The sequence below is a fragment of the Balaenoptera musculus genome, chromosome 13, assembly GCF_009873245.2.
Source record: "Balaenoptera musculus isolate JJ_BM4_2016_0621 chromosome 13, mBalMus1.pri.v3, whole genome shotgun sequence".
NCBI lineage: Eukaryota > Metazoa > Chordata > Mammalia > Artiodactyla > Balaenopteridae > Balaenoptera > Balaenoptera musculus.
In genome coordinates, this window is record NC_045797.1 from 8,552,527 (window position 1) to 8,569,361 (window position 16,835).

The following is a 16,835-nucleotide window of genomic DNA, read 5'->3' on the forward strand; positions in this document are numbered from 1 at the left end:
TGACCTCAAGACAGCCGAAAACACAGAAGTGGATGCCAGGGTATAGACAGAGCTCTAAAAGAAGCCCTCTAGTTCTGGCTTGAGGAATGGGAAAAGGAACTCCTAACCCTTGGAGAGAATACAGAAATCCTTCTCCCCTTTCTCCCTCCACACTCAGACCTCAGTCCCTAAGCAATTCCGTACAGTGGCAGCAGTGTTGGCAATACGAGCCTGGAGGAGCCAAAACTCTGCAGGAGTGGAATATTCTTGCTCCAACAGGGTGGGTGAACCCCCACTGTTCTCTCTCTCTATGTATCTAACCTCTGTTTGGTCCCAAAGGCAAGCACAATATGTGGAAGCACGCGACTGAGTTAGGGACATAAAACCCTGGATTTCTGGCTGAGGGACTGAAAAGAGGAACCCTAGGAAACCAGAAATTACTAGGAAGGTCACTTATATTAGAAAATGGAAGGCCAAGTGTTACCCCAATACCAAAACAGGCAAAGACATCACAAGAAAAAGAACACTACAGTCCTATATTCCTCATGAATATAGATGCAAAAATCTCTTAAGAAAATATCAGCAAAAAATCCAGCAACATATGAGAAGAATTATACACAATGACCAAGTAGGAGTTATCCAAGGAATGCACAGCTAATTTAACATCCATGATTATGGATCCACAATTAATGTAATACTCCAAATTAATATAGTAAAGAATAGAACCATATTATTATCTTAATGCATGAAGAAGGAGCATCTGACAAAATCCAACAGCCTTTCATGATAAAGACTCTCAACAAACCAGGAATAGAAGGAGACTTCCTCAACTTGATGAAAAGCTGCTGTGAAAAGCCTACAGCAAGCATGACACTTAATGGTGAAATATGGGATGGTTTCCCCTTAAGATCAGAAACAAGGCCAGGCACTCTTGCAACTTCTACTTAACATTGTACTTGATGTTCTAGCCAGTGCAATCAGGCAAGAAAAAAATAAAGGCATCCAGATTGGAAAGGAATGGGTAAAGTTGTCTTTCTTCATAAATGATATAATCCTATATGTGGAAAACCCTGGGGAAAGCACACAAACACTACTAGAGTTAACAAGTTTTGCAAGATGTCATGATGCAAGTTAAATATACAAAAAAGAAAAAACTGTATTTCTATGTACTAATAATGAACAGTCTGAAAATAAACTTAAGAAAAGAATTCCATTTATAGCATCAAAAAGAACAGACCAGGGAATAAATTTATCAAAAATAAATGAAAAGCTCATACTGAAAACTACAAAACATTGCTGAGAGAAATGAAAGATCTAAGAAGTTGAATATCATGTTCATGGACGAGAAAACTTGATATTGTTAAAATAATCATTTTTACCAAACTGATCTATAGATTCTACATAACTCAAACAAAATCCCAGTAATTTTTTTTTGCCAAAATTGAGATGCTGATCTTAAAATTTACACATAAATGTAAATGACCCAGAAGAGCCAAAATAATTTTGAAAAAGAACAAATTTGGCAGACTTACTCTTCTTAATTTCAAAACTTACTCTAAAGCTTCAGTAATTAAGAAGGTGTGGTCCTGAATTAAGGATAGTCATATGATCAGTGGAACAGTATTCAGAGTCCAGAAATAAATTCTTACATTTATGGTCAATTGATTTTTGACACTTTGGAAAAGCTTTTGGCAGTTTCTTTAAAAATTAAACATAAATTTACTGTATGCCCTGGCAATACCACTATTAGACATCTAGCCAAGAGAAATAGAAATTTTTATCACACAAACATTTTTATGTGAATGTTCATATCAGCATTATTCACAGTAATGGAAAGGTGGAAATAATCCAAACGTCAGTGGACTGGGGAAATGGGTAAACAAAATGTGGTATATCAATGCAATGGAATATTACTCAGCCATTTATATATGAAACTTACAGAAAACACAAATTTATAGAGACAGAAATTGATTAGTGGTTACCTGGGACTTGAGGTGTAAATGGAGACTGACTCCAAATAGGTATGAGGGATCTTTTCTGGGTGATGGAAATGTTCTGAAACTGGAAGCTCTGTCAGTTTTGCTAAAAATCACTGAATTGAAATAGGCGAATTTTATGGTGTGAAAATTATATTTGTATACATCCGCCTTTTTAAAAAAGGTTAAAATAGGCAGCCATCTATTTCTTGTTTCCTCTGTGTAACTGCTCATGGTATTTTGCAGATAGTGGGCTGAAGAAGTGAATGAACATAGAAGCTTCTGAATCTACTCTTAAATCAAAAAGTAAACAAAATAGGCCTTTTTCTTCAAATTGCTATATTGTAGAAAATGGGGGTTTTCCCACCCAGATTTTTTTCATTTTTTTCCTTTCTTGACCCTTATTAATTTTTGGATTTCTCAAAGAAATTAGTCCTCCAACCCAATCAAAGCACCCAGTGACATCATTCACTAGCTTCTCATCTTGGCAGACCATCAAGTGCCCCTCTTCTCCATGATACAAAGCCAATATAAACTGTTTTCACATGCATTTTGATGCCATCTTTTTGCACTGCTATAGCTATATCATCAATAAAGTATTCGATGCATATTTTATGAGCTCATCTGCTGGCCTTCACTTAAGCAAGTCTCTAATTTATGAGGCAATTGACAACAAAATTTAAATAACTTCAGGTGGTGTGAACACCACTTACTCTTGGGTCATGATTCATGTTCAGTATGGTCTGGGCTCCTGAAACCCGCAGCTCATTTCCCTGGTGCCCTGATATAACTGAGCATTTTGCAGCCATCTATCATTTGTATCTGTTTGGTGATACTTTTCAGGTTCACTAAAAGAAGTGGGAGTATGCTTTATTTCCTGGGAGCTGAAAAGTTAGAGCTAGGTCCTCAGGGAAGAAATGATGAACTAAGGGCTTAAAGTCTCTTGCAGGATGGTGGGATATGATCAAGTCTTCAGACCTGTGTTGCTTGTAGCCTATGTGGCCACAGACAAAAATGTAAGATGAACACCACCCTTTTGTTTATGATGTTCCCATCTAGTTGAATTTTGCTGGGGACCCTCTATTCTCATGGAATTTCTATTTTTACCGAGGTACTCAATACGTCAAAGAGGATGGCCCAACATCATTGGTAGATGGTGAATGTCATCTGCCTGTTCCTGGGCTTCACCCAGAGGAGAAACCTAAGCACTCCTTCCCGTGGGCAATCAGAATGACCTCCTGCCCATCTGAAATGGCCTCAAAGGGAGGAGACTGGACCAGGGGACAGGAGAAATGGGACTGAGTGCTGTCCAGGTGGTTGTGTGACTTCAGGCAGTCTATTAACATTTCTGGGCTTCAGTTTCTACATGTGCAAAATAAGGGGATAAAATAAATGATCTCTAACATCCTCTCATATCTGTCCAGGAGAGTCTAGGCCTTACTAGCCTTTCTGCAGTGCAGGGGAAACCGTCAGGCTATGTGTGTACACGGACAGGAACACAAGCATGATACCCTTGCATGTAGTTTTTACAATATAAGGGAAATGTAATGGCCAGAACTGTGACATGAATAGCAGTGTTTTCCATCATAATACTCCAAAGAGATGCCCACACCACAGTTTCCTACAGTCAGTTCCTCGATGGAAGATTCCATGTACAGTATTTTCTCATTATTGATAGAATTTAGAATCTTGAGAATTTGGAATAAGCCAAATTAAATCAGCTGTTGCATAAATACCTCACCTGTACATAAAGTGAACTTCCAAAGCCACCTTACTTCACACCATCAGTGTTCACATCAAAGACCAATCAGCCAGGGAGGTGCTGTTGGTCCCTGAGGCATCAGACAGTCTTATCACCTCCAAACCGGTAACAACCTGTTATTACAAAAGATGTCCACATCGATTCCAGAAAGCCATTTTTCCCCTTTAGATTTCATCAACAGACCAGACATTTATTAGAACCTATGCCTAGATATATTTAAAATTTCTTTTCAAAATTCTAAATGAGTATAATCACATAATTTAAACAGCTCCCTTTTATCTCTAGATTCCAAATACTGATTCTCTCAATATCCTAGGCAGAAGCTAACCAATGTGATTGCTTTCTACAGTTTCACATGTACAAATCTGTGAAGTCAGTTGCCAGAAATCATCAGGGAGCTCTTTTTTTTTTTTTTTCCCATAGTTGTCACTCACTTCCCAATTCATCTGATATAGGAAAACCACTCACTCTGTGAGGACCTTCCCTGCAAGGGCAGCAGCAATGAACAGAAGCGATACAGAGGGCTGCCGGTGTTCATTTTTAACACACTGAAAATGCCACCTAAGAAACTGCCTTTTTAAATCGCTGAAAAGTATCACCCCCCCCATTCGAGTCATTCACACATCTGTGAGTTTACCTGAAAGAATCATTACAGCTACTAAAGGGCTTTGCATACTCACATTCACTCTGCTCTTGTTTCCAACAGTTACTACTATTGGCAAGAATTCATTTCTGGCTGTTTCCACAGCACGTAGCTTTATGGAAGGAACTGTTCACTGTACACTCAGTGATTCTTCCATATCCCTGCAGAGGCAACTCAGCTACACCACAGATAGAGCAGAGAAGCCGTGGCGAAACAAACCTACAGGGCCAGCGTTAATACAATGGTTCATTCACAGAAATAGAGCATTGGTCTCCCAGGATGGAAGGACATCGATCAGGGCAGCTAGGCACACCATCCCTTCAGCCACAAAGTTGACAGCACCTTTCCAGAAAGATGATATCCCGCTGTTTTTGAGTCTTGCCAAAGACTTTAGAGACCCCGTACAGCCCATCCTAGAGGACATTAGTTGCCCTGTTCCTTTCCTGCCATCAGTCACCTATGCACGTGCACAATACAAGCATGCTACTGGGCGTTAAAATGAAATCTATGGGGACTTCCCTGGCAGTCCAGTGGTTAAGACTCTGCACTTTCAACGCCGGGGGTGCGGGTTCGATCCCTGGTCCGGGAACTAAGATCCCACATGCTGCATGGTGCGGCCAAAAAAGAATTAAAATAAATAAATAAATAAAATAAAATAACATTCTTTACAAAAAAAAGAAAGAAATCTATGGAGGACAAGAGTTGGAGGCGATGGAGAATGAGAGAACAAGAAATGCTAGCACTAAATAAATAAGCCGACCCATCTCTAGGTTCAGGTGCCTGGGAGTAGCTGCATGCCAGTTTCAGTGAGGAAGTCAGATAGGCAATGATGCTGGCAGTTAGGGATGCTGTACACTGGATAATTTGATTTTGCCTTGTCTCCAAAATTCAGAGAATCCAATTCACTTCTTTGCCAGATTCAATTATCAAGTGATGTAGATCAGGATCCAACATAGTCTACCTTCCTTTCATTTCATTACTTAGTTTCAAGGTCATGCTCTCAGGTTTGCATTGGTGGAGTAAAGTTACTAAATGTTTGATGCTTTAGAATTTTCCATTTAACAAACAACATGTTTTCACATCAGGTACAGAATGCACTTCCATGATGTAACTAGAACTAGTCTTCGGCTCAAAATATTGTCATAAAAGCACTATATTTTTTCCTGCCCCAAATCACTGAACTCTGCTGGACCCAATCCCCAAACTGTACTAGTGGCAGTTCCAATGGCTTGTCTGTCCATGTTTTGTCCTTAAAGCCAAGTAAAGTCTGTGACTGTGCTAATCAAGGTAATACACGTAGTGTCAGGCATGTTCTGACCTTTCCTCTCGCTAGGATACCTAACTATAAGACCAGAATATTTGCAAACTGTCTCTGAATAATTCAACTCTTTTTAAAACCTTGGTGAGGAGGACAGAGCCAGCCTGGAGCATTTTCTGACCTTCACTATCACTATTTCATTTAGATTTGGAGGGGTTTCTCCACCACGAGAGTATCCAGGGTCTGCATCCCTTTTAGAAATGGGTTCTGGAGAGAAAAATGAGAAAAAGACCTTACAGGAAAACGTAAATCAGGGGTGGCAAACTCCTGCCCAGCCCCTCTAGGCAGCGGAGTGACTGACCCATGGTAAAGAACTGAAAGGACTTGGAGAGCTTTCCTTCCTAGGCTATTTGCATTTTAACAGGAGTCAAACCATAAGGCCAAAGAAGTGAAGCTCCAGGTGGAATTTCCTGCCTCAGCCCCTCCGGTCTGAAGACGAAGCTAAGACTCCTTGCAAGATCTCTCACAAGCACAGCAGGTCGGCGCTGGGCTCCCGGGGACACTGAGGACACCGTGCGCGTGAGCCCAAGGCTTAAGGCGGAAGCTGCGGCCAGGAGGACGTGCAGAGAGAATTATCATCCCCTTTCAGAAGCCTCAGGCACTTAGCCGTGCTTTAAAATCCAAAGCAGCATAGGGACGTGCTTTTTCCGAGCTGTTTCCCCCTCCTCCTCAGGGAACATCACAACTTTAGGAAACACAGCGTGAGCAACACGTGTCCCCAAAACTTCTGTGCGGGTTTCCACTTCCCCTCTCCTGGGGCTGCTTCTTGAGCAGATCAGGGACTGGTGAGCTGGTTCCCTCTTCCCTCTTCCCGGTGTGGTTCCTTGTGCTGTGTGAGGGGCTGCTTAGGAAGCACAGGAAACAATTACAGGATGAGGCCCTGAACTACCAGACGGCCCCCAGACAGGCCCCCAGCACTGGGCAAGGGAGAAGACTTAACCACTCGGACAGTCAAATCTCCAGTCAAATCTCAGTCAATAGCAACTCAAAGGGCTTCTGTGGGAGGGTGAACTTACTTTGGGCGTTTTTTTTTTTTTTTTTTTTTTGGTAGTAGCAAAGGAACCTAATAAATATGCATTAGATGCTGAATCGAACGATTTCCCTAGCTTGAAGAGCACACTTGTAACATCTTCTCAGGGAATACTCCCTTGTTGCTCTTTTAGGGAAGAATCAAAGAGAGAAAAACTTGAAATGTTTTAAGTATTTAAACCTGAAAATTACTGCAGCGCTGTGGCCTGCAATTCGGATGTTACTGACATAGTTATCTACAGGCAGCTACTCCAGAGATGCACCACAGCCATACACTGGAGCCAATTCTGTGTCATTGCCTGGAGCGTGGACCACCGCCAGCTGTCTGCTGTGGTTGTATACAGATACCTCACACGAGGTGATGGCATAAAAAGAAATGCTGAGCCTTTAAGAAAACTTTCCAAGAGATCTCTGTGCTGGTTACTCTGGGCCATCCACCTGCCCCCAGGTCCATTCTCTGCCCTGCCCTGCTCCATGCCCCAGGAGGCTGACCCCCAAGGACAACATGACCCAATTTCTCTTGTTGGCTGACTTTCCAATAGGCTGAGCCAATGGGAGGCGAGAGGTCAGAGGGCAGCAGGGGGAGGAAGACTGGGGTATTGGCTCTGCGCTCCCTCCCTGCCCTTTGTCTCTCTAGGAATACCTCCTACTCTGGCTAGCGGCCTTCGCTCTTACAGGCTCCAGTAGCAGTATTTCCCTCCACCCTTCAAGTCTGGGGGTGGTGACAACTTCCTGCTATTGCCAGTGCTGGGGTGAAATCCCCTTTCGGCTGCCTTAGACCTGCCTCTGCCTCTGCAAATAGTCCCTTCATTAATGTTTCTTCACTTGGAGTGACTGAATGGGATTCTGTTTCCTGCCTGGACCCTCCTGATAAGCCCTCCATATTCGGTTCTCCTCCTTCAGACTGGGAGGTCAATGACCATCCCCAAATCTGTTTAGGGTAGAATTTATGCCAATGAAAAAAGATGAGCCTTGTGGCAAAAGAGAGCTAGGGTCCACCCAGCTGAAATCTCCAGCCAAGATGGTTGTCTTCAGCTTTAGAATGAAAAGACAATCTGGCAGTGATTTTTGTCCCTGGAGCTGATATCCTCCTTCCCACTCCTAAACATCAGGATACTAGACAGAAACCTTTCTGGATACTATTTAGAGTTGGTGGGAGTTTTTCTTCCCTTCTGTGAATTTCCTTCAGTGGCTGGTCTTCCTGAGCAGGACCCTCTCCTTAAATCCCCAGCTAACTGTGGCACGATCACGACGTGGCAGCATCTTCTCTTTGGCATCTTCGCCCATCCCATCCAGGCACCTCACTCTCTCTGGGATTTCAGTCCCACCCTGGCCACATGTCCTACCATTATCTCTCAGGAACCCATCGGGGGTGTGGCTTCCATATGTTAATGTATCACCAAGGCACTGGCCTGAATGTGCACGTGTCATTCTTTGTGTGATGGCATCACTGATGCACAACCCACACCTGCTAATTCCCCACCCTTGCACCAGGGGATCTTCTGTGTCACTGTCACTAAGGAGTCAGTCCTCCTACCAGACCCAAGTATCAGCAGAAGAGACTAAAGGTTTTACTTGTGGAATGAGAAAGGCTGTAGTCATAAAGGGTTAAGGTGTGATGCCTCCATTCTCCCCTTAAAGAGGGAATAATGAGAGCTGCAAAAGGATGGGTTACAATGCAAGAATGAAAACTGGTCCAATTATTATTTGGGAGCAAATATAACAAATGACGCTACTTATTCTGACTTCATTTTATACACAACTCAAAGAAATTTCTCTCTAAGTCTCCCCAACTAATGTTATCCTGTGTACTGTCAAAGTCACAACCCAATATAATGTTTTCAAATCCAAGTGGTCTCTTTTCGTCCCTTCATTCTCCCATTCCCATCTCACCCAGCCTCACCCATATCCTCCCTCCTGCTGTGCATTTTCCTAACACTCTCTTTCTCCTGGACAGTTTTCCATGGAGTGGAGCACTCCATTAGCCATTCTTCAAAGCTAGAGACTCCACATTCCGTGCCAGTCTCAACTTGGAAAAGTAACCACGTGCAGCCAGCTGTGTAAGTACATTTCCAAGGCCTCTATAAGGGTTGTTTAGAGCTGCTTAGAATTTAACAAGATTTTCTGCCTCCGAGTTTTTCAAGGAAGCCAAGGTTGGGTGCAGAAAGCCTGTTGGATCTTTCTGGGCCTGGATTCTGTGGGATTTGCTCTGGAGAACAATCCTTATTTACTAAGGAAATGCTGCAGGACAACATAGCTGGAGCTGCCCTAGACCAAGCTCCCAGCGAAAATTAGGGAAGGTTAATTACAACTCAGATGCCCTTGGTGATTTCCACCATACTGCAGCTCTGAGGGCTCAGGACTGGCCAATGACGTTGGACTCTGCAATCATGGCAACAAGAGGGGTGCTGGTGAAGGGAGCTTTCAAGTGGAATTTACAATTTCAGAATTAAGATCTTTCATTATGTAGTCAGTAAGCCAAGCACCTGTCTCCAGGGATGCCACAAAACTAGTGGATTACAGAAATAGGGAGGGACAACTAATCATGTAATGTGCCCAGTATAAGGTGCTGGGCAGAGCAGGTGGGATAATGATTCTTGCCCTACGTCTGATCCTAGGGCCAGCAAGGGACTGCCAGTGAAAGCCTGAGTGGAAAAAGCAGGGCACATTCTAGCCAGACACTGGCATGTATAGCCACTTCTCCCCACCTCTGATCCTCACCAACAGAAAAATCATGAAGCTGTCCCAAACTCAGGAACCAATGCGGCAGCTACTTTGGGTGCCAGTGTACTGCAGGGGAAAGTATCAGAGAGCCACAGACCTCCAGACTCCATAACATATTCTGGAGTGGATCAAATAGTGACCACTCCCTTCTGAACACACGTGGGCATTTCTGATTGGGCATCCCATTCCGACCAACTTTGATCACCTTTTGTTACTTGTTATCAATAAACTTTAGGGGGTCTTAATGAAAAACAGAAGGTTCCTTCCTCTCCAAATTACAGTCATTGATCAAAATCTTTGGCCTCTGCTAAAAAAATTTAAAGTGAGACTTTTTTTATATGAATCAATAAAAATGACTTGCATCTGTGATGGATTTTCACTACATGATCTCAAAAGGCCTTGCAATCTTGAGCTTTGGTCTGAACCATTTTTCACGCTGAAGGACGAGACTTGTTAGCAGGTCGTGAAATCAACTCAACAGAGCATGATAAAAATGGAATTAAAATACCACACAATACATCACACATGGTAAGGAGAAGTACCGTTTTAAGAAAATAATACAGAAAATCTTCCATTGCAGAGGGCCATGCTGAGAGTGGAAAGAACTCTGTAGATGAGCTGCCACCTATGAACCCCTCCCCGCCCATTCATTACCTATGGACTATTGTCCTGGGCACATGGGTGCTTTCCTGAACTGACAGTGGGGGCTTTGGTCACCCTATGTAGGGACAGGGCAGTGAAAGGACAGCCTTAGCCCCTGACCAAGAAAGGGGGCAGCAGTGGACCCATCAATACCGTTACACAAACTCAATGTCTTCCTCACTCTGGCTCCCAGATCAAGTTCCCTCCATTTTTTCTCCTTTGCTTTCTAGGAAGATCTTGAAAAAAAAAGTCTGCACTTCCTGTATTTACTTTCTCCACTGCTCTCTACTTCTCCATCCACTGCACACTGGCTTCCACTCCCAAAATGCCACCGAAATTGTTCTGGCTAAGATCACTAATGATCTCCCTCTTGAAAATCAAATGGTTTTCAGACATTATCCTGTATGACTTTCCTCAGTAATATTTTAACAATGGAAATAGCAATGACGGGCAAGGTGTGTTGAGGGCATTTCCTGTTGAGCATTTAGCGCGGCACACTGTACTGAGCATGTTATGCGCATTGTCTCACAACCATCTTGCAGGTGGCTACTATGATTTTTCTAATTTAAGCCTGAGGGATCTAGGCTTAGAGTGCCTAAGGAAGGTCCACATCTGGAAGTGCTGAGACTTGCATTCAGGTCTCTCTGACTCCAGACCCAGGGCTCTTGCCATGTCTCCTCCTCAGGCTCTGACATCATAGCTCCCTACCCTGGGCTTTCTGCTCCTCTAGCTTTCCCGTCTTGGCCCTTTCCACAGTCTCCTCTTCCTTTCTCAGCACCTCAAATGACCTCCAAATCTATCTCTTTAACATGGACTTCTCTCCTAAGCTCCAAACACATGGCTGTCTATCGGTCTTTCTCGCCGGGATGCCCTGTGGACATCTAAGAATCAAGAGGACCTAAAGTGAGTTACCTTTCCCTGAAAATCCACTCTGCCTCTCATGGTACCTCTTCCTCTTGTTCTTTCATTCATGTATTCATTCGAATACCTGGGAGTGCCTACAAGGTGCCAAGCAATACTCCAGCAACACCAGGAATACCTAGAACACAACGGACCAAGTCCCACCCTCATTCCAGTGGAGGAGACAGATGATGAACAAATACGTACATAATGTCAGGTGGTGAAACGTGCTGTGAAGAAAACAAAAATGTGGGAAGGGGTTAGAGAATGACAGGGTGTTTAGAGGGGCTGTCTCTCTGCGGAGCAGAGGTGACACAGATGTGGTGGTTAACCGTGCCTCTGTCTCCCAGTTGTCCAAGACGGGACGTTTGTGGGTATCCTCAACGTTGCCCTCTGGCTCACCCCACACATTCACTTTCCACCAACTGGTATCTCTTTCACCCATTCCCTCCCCACTGTACCGGACTCAACACCTCTCAGTGGAGTCTGCACCTGGTTTTGGTCTTTCCCCCCTACATTGAGCCTCATCTTGCTGCCAAAATAATCGTTCCAAGACACAAATCTGTTCATGTCCTCCACTTGCTGAAAATCCCTCGCTGGTATCCATTTCCTACAGGCTTGGTTCCTGATCCTAGGAGAGATTTCCAAGTTCCTTGTATTCTGGGGCCATCTTCCCTTTCCCGTCTTGTCTCCTGCCACGCCCCTGGTGAGCATGCCATGTTCTTTCCACCTTCCTGCCTTTGCACAAACAGTTTCTTTCACTCAGAACATTTCTCACACTCCCCCCCTCAAATTCCTACACATCCCTCCAGACCAAATTCAATCATCCCCTCCATGAAGACTTCCTCAACCCCTCAGCCAGAATCATTCACTTTTTCCCATCTTCCAGTTGTTCTATGGCTATGCCTCTGTTGTCATATTTGTAATACTCTGCTATAAGGATCTGGGTTTCATTCCTTCAGTAAATATTTTTGCGTGTCCACTGTGTGCCAGGCATCATTCTCAGTGGATGTAGCTATGGATACAGCTACAAGTAAGGCCAGACAAGATCTCAGCTCTCACAGAGGTTATGTTCTATGCCAGTATGTCTCCTCCACTAGGCTGGGTCCATGTCCCCATTGCTGTTAACAAACCCCTATTTTGTGTCCAATGTATAGTATCACCTTGGGAGGCCCCAAGGAAAGAGAGAAGAATGTGGCAGGCTGAGACCACCTGTGCCAAGGACAGAATCTGATCCATGGTAGGGAGTGAACAAATGTTTTTGGATGAAGAGATTGTGGAAATTATTTTAATTCCCACTCTGTGGACAAGGGAATAAAGAAATAGAGCAATTAATTCATATCTCATGAACAATGAGCTTTTGATTCCCACAAATTCAGGAGACTACACTACGTTCTGAAACACAAGAGGCTTCTTTTCACTCCATTAGCAACACTTCCCATTTTAACATTTAATATAAGGTATAGATAAAAGAATAATGCTTGCAAATTCTGCTGTTAGGCAGTAATGTCACACCAGAGCTCAACATGCGAAAGTCCATCATTTAGAACCTATCTGTTCACCTCAACCAGAATAAGAGTGGGACTTGGTCCATGTGTTTAGGTACCTCTAGTGCCTAGAATAGGGCTTGGTACCTCATAGGAACTCATACATATTTCAGTGAATAAATGAAAGAACAGAGAGGAAGAAGCATGAGGAAATGAAGAGCAGATTTCCAGGGAGAGGGAGTTAATTCATTTTCAGTCTTCTTGATTCTTGGTGTTTACAGGGCATCTACGTGAGGAAGGTCAATAGACAGCCACATGTTTGGGGTCATCAGATGCCTTGGGTGCCTTCCAAGGAAAGACTGAACAACTCTTTGAGGAGGTCACTTTGAATAAAAACAACCACCCCCCCAATATATATAAATAAATAAAATAAATAAAAACAAATATAAATAAAAATATGATAAAACTTTTGCACTCTGCACAAAAGAAATAGCTTTCTACACTGAAGGAAAAAAAGCCATTTGCAGGGGAAAAATAAAATTAAATAAAAATAAGCAAATAAAACACAAGAATCTAGAACAGCAAATACAGAATTTAAAACCAGGCAAAGCTGGTATCACTTAGCAAAGACTGAAATCAAAAATGATGAATCTCAAAGGTCAGTTCCTTGGATATATCTTTTAGACTACCATATGGTGAATATATGAAAATTATATAGAACTCAGTAAGATTCTGGATGAACTGTTCCAGGTTTACACACACCTTACTATAGTCAGGAAGAGGATATTACACAGGCAGCAAGTATTTAGAGCCCCCAAATGTTCATGTCCTTTGGTCCAAGAATCCCATACCTAAGAATTTATCCTAGCAAAATAGTTCAACTATATGCACTATAGAAGCATTAAAACATGATGTGAAAGAGAAGAAAATTGGAAAAAAACCCTCAAATGTCCAACATCCAGTGAAGAGTTAAACAAATCAGAGTATTTACACACCATGGAATATTATGTAACCACAAAAAATATCAGTCTGATGATTCAGCAAAAACACAGAAAATATATGAGACAATGCTAAAGTGAAAGGCAGACCATAAAATGATTATGGACACTCTAACTGCAATTATGTGTAAAATTTATTCAAGGAAGAAAAACAATTAAAAGTAAATGATACAAAGTGGTAATAAATAATATGGCTGCCAGATAAATTTTCCTTGTAGAAGGTCTGTTTTACTAGTAATAATAATTGCAAACACTTATGGGGGGAGCTTTCAATACTAAGTACTTTAAATGCTCATTTTACTTCCATAACAAGCCTATGAGGCAGATACTATTAACACTCTTATTTTACAGATTAAAAAAAAAACCCCTAAGGTTTAGAGAGACAGAATCACTGGCCAAGATCACACAGGGATTAGGTGGCAGATCTGAGGCCGGACTTTGGTCTGGCTCATATCAAAGTCCAGGCTTTTAATCACTACACGATACTTCTGTTTAGCTTTATTTTTCATTAAAGCATGTATTGTTTAAAAAATAAGGCCAGAGTAAAATCAAATGGCATTTCCTTTCTGTTGAAAGAAGTCCTGAGACCTTAAGTGGGTTGGCTGTAACTCTTAGAGATCAGTGCAGTGGGAGGTGGGAGAGAGGGGAGGCCAGCACAGGGATGGCAAGGGTTTGGGATAGGAGGGAGGGAGGGAATACAAACACCTCCACGGTACACACCTCTTCAAGCGCCCTGGTCACATGATTCTCCTTCTTGGCACCCTCCTGGAGCTCCATGGCCTGCTGCACGTACATTTTCCCAGCTAGGATTTCATTCTCCAGCACTGACAGCTCCTTCAATGAAATGGGCCAATTCAACCGTTCTAATGCCTTGTTTAAAGCTGCCTTGTTTTCTAAGTAACGCATTGGTTTGTTTGCACCTAACCTAAAAAAAGAAGAAGAAAGAGAAACATAAAGTGATCATAATAGAAAACATATGGAAAGATGGTTTTTCTGTAAACCCTCCCCTGAGAAACATCTGTCAAAGCAGATGTCAGGTGTCAGTTGACAGAATCACAGCCATGCCTTCTGGCCTGTTAGGGCTTTGGCAGTTTATGCAAGTTAGAAACAATCATCTCCGAGTCATGGTAGGCACTTTTCCCCATTACCTAATTTGATGATCTGATTTTATAGAAGTTTGATACACATAAGTTATTTTTTCAACAATTTTTTCAGCGTATTTGGAACCCATTCCTTTCTCCCTAGGTCTAACATTTGGCAGAACCAACAGTGAGTTTCAAAGAAATTTCACACAACTATGCCTAGCAGTGACTCTGGAAAACAAAGGAAACACTAAACCCAAATATTTGTCTCAGTGCAGTAATTCTCCTATTAGCTCATTTTATCTATTTTTATCTTCTCTCCTCTTATAAGCCTAAATAGGCCTAAACTTTCTGCGTTCACTGTTTTGGTACACAAAGAACAGAAGCCAAACTTTCTATCAGCTGATGAACAAGCTGTGTGATTCCAGGGGAACCCAGTGGGGTGTGGAGGTCCCAAGTCCTGGATTCTGTTTCCAGTCCCAGTACTTCTGAGTCAGATACTCATGGAAGAGGGTACAGGGATTGATTGATTTAGGGACATGGGGGAGGAAAAACATTTCATAATTGTCATTCTCTTCTTGCTGAAAATGTCATGGCGTTTTTTAGATGTTGGGTGTTGGAAGAGCACACTGTTAAACCAGTACAGTCACAGGACTCAATCCACAAACAAACTTGTCAACAGAAGACAGCAAAAATTCTTATTAAAAAATCTAAATTGGTGTGATGTCAGCAAAATGGTGAAATGAGAAACCCCAGGCCCTCATTCCCCCACAAAGACGCTGACTTAACCATATAAAGACCAAACTGCCTTTGTGAGAATTCTAGAAATCAGTTAAAATGTACCAGCCCTCCAGGAGCACAAAGCCAAGAAGAGTAGGCATTGAAGCGAGTAGGAAAATGTGTTGCATTTTGTCTGGCCAAGCCCCTCCCCTTCCCTGCCACACTGCAGAGCAACTGGGAGAAAACTCCTATTCAACATGTATCCAACATTTTGGTCTTTTGTGGGGCTGCCCGAGAGACTGGCTTCTGTCTCACTTGACTCAGAATGTTGATTAAAATGGCAGTATACTTTGGATGCCAGGTTGGGGCAGCTGAGAACAAAGGCAAATTTCATGGGTGGTTACAGCACCAGAGATACTGCAGTACCAAAGACAGACACCAGGGAGAGCAAGAGATTACGGGTTCCTGAGAAAAAAACAGGCAAAACCTCCTCAACTGGGAAATGACATGCACAAGCCTAGAGAAGACATATCCCCAGAAAAGGTGTGAGAGGGTCCCAGAATCTCTAGCCAGAATGATTGGTGAAGGTCTTCCCCTGTAAGAAGCCATCTGTAAAGACTGCGAGAAGTGTTTGTTTTATTAAATGCCCAAATATTGCCTAAAGATACTAAGGCATACAAAGAAACAGAGAAAGATGGCCCAATCAAAGGAACAAAATAATCTCCAGAAATCTACCCTAAAGAAAGGAGATCTATGAATTACCTGACAAACAATTGAAAATAACTGTCTTAAAAATGCTCAATGAGCTAAAGGAGAATACAGACAACTAAATGAAATCAGGAAAATGATGCATGAACAAAATGAGAATATCAACATATACAGAGACTATAAAAAGAACCAAACAGAAATTCTGGATCTGAAGAATACAATAACTGAGCAAAATGGATGGCTAGTGGGAAGCTGCTGCATTGCACAGGGAGATCTGCTTGGTACTGTGTGACGACCTAATGGGGTTGGATAGGGAGAGTGGGAGGGAGGCTCAAGAGGGGATACGGGGATATATGTATACATATAGCTGATTCACTTTGTTGTACAACAGAAACTAACACAACATTGTAAAGCAATTATACTCCAATAAAGATATATATACAAAAAGAATACAATAACTGAAAAATTCACTAGAGAGCTTCAAAAGCACACTTCGTCAATCAGAAGAAATCAATTAGCAAATTATGACTATTTTAAGTCATAAATTGTTACAAGGACAAAGAAGGACATTATATAATGGTAAAAGGGTCTATCCACCAGGAAAATATGACAATCATAGATATATATGCACCTAATTTCAGAGCTCCCAAATATAGAAGCAAACATTAACAGAAATGAAGGGAGAAATAGAAGGAAACACTATAAAAGGAGGAGATTTCAATTTCCATTTTCAATAATGGATAGAACCACCAAACAGAAGACCAATAAAGAAACAGAGGACTTGAAAAACACTATAGATTAATTAGACCTAACAGACATATACAGAACACATCACCAGCCAACAGCAGAATACATATTCTTCTTAAG

General features: G+C 42.2%; 1 protein-coding gene across 1 annotated transcript in view; it reads right to left on the bottom strand.

The window, feature by feature from the left end:
- VWA3B (von Willebrand factor A domain containing 3B) overlaps positions 1–16,835 on the bottom strand; it is a 211,562-nt gene that overhangs the window by 20,905 nt on the left and 173,822 nt on the right. Inside the window, 1 exon segment of the mRNA XM_036872281.1 lies at positions 14,179–14,383. Coding sequence (XP_036728176.1) covers positions 14,179–14,383 — 205 coding nt within the window.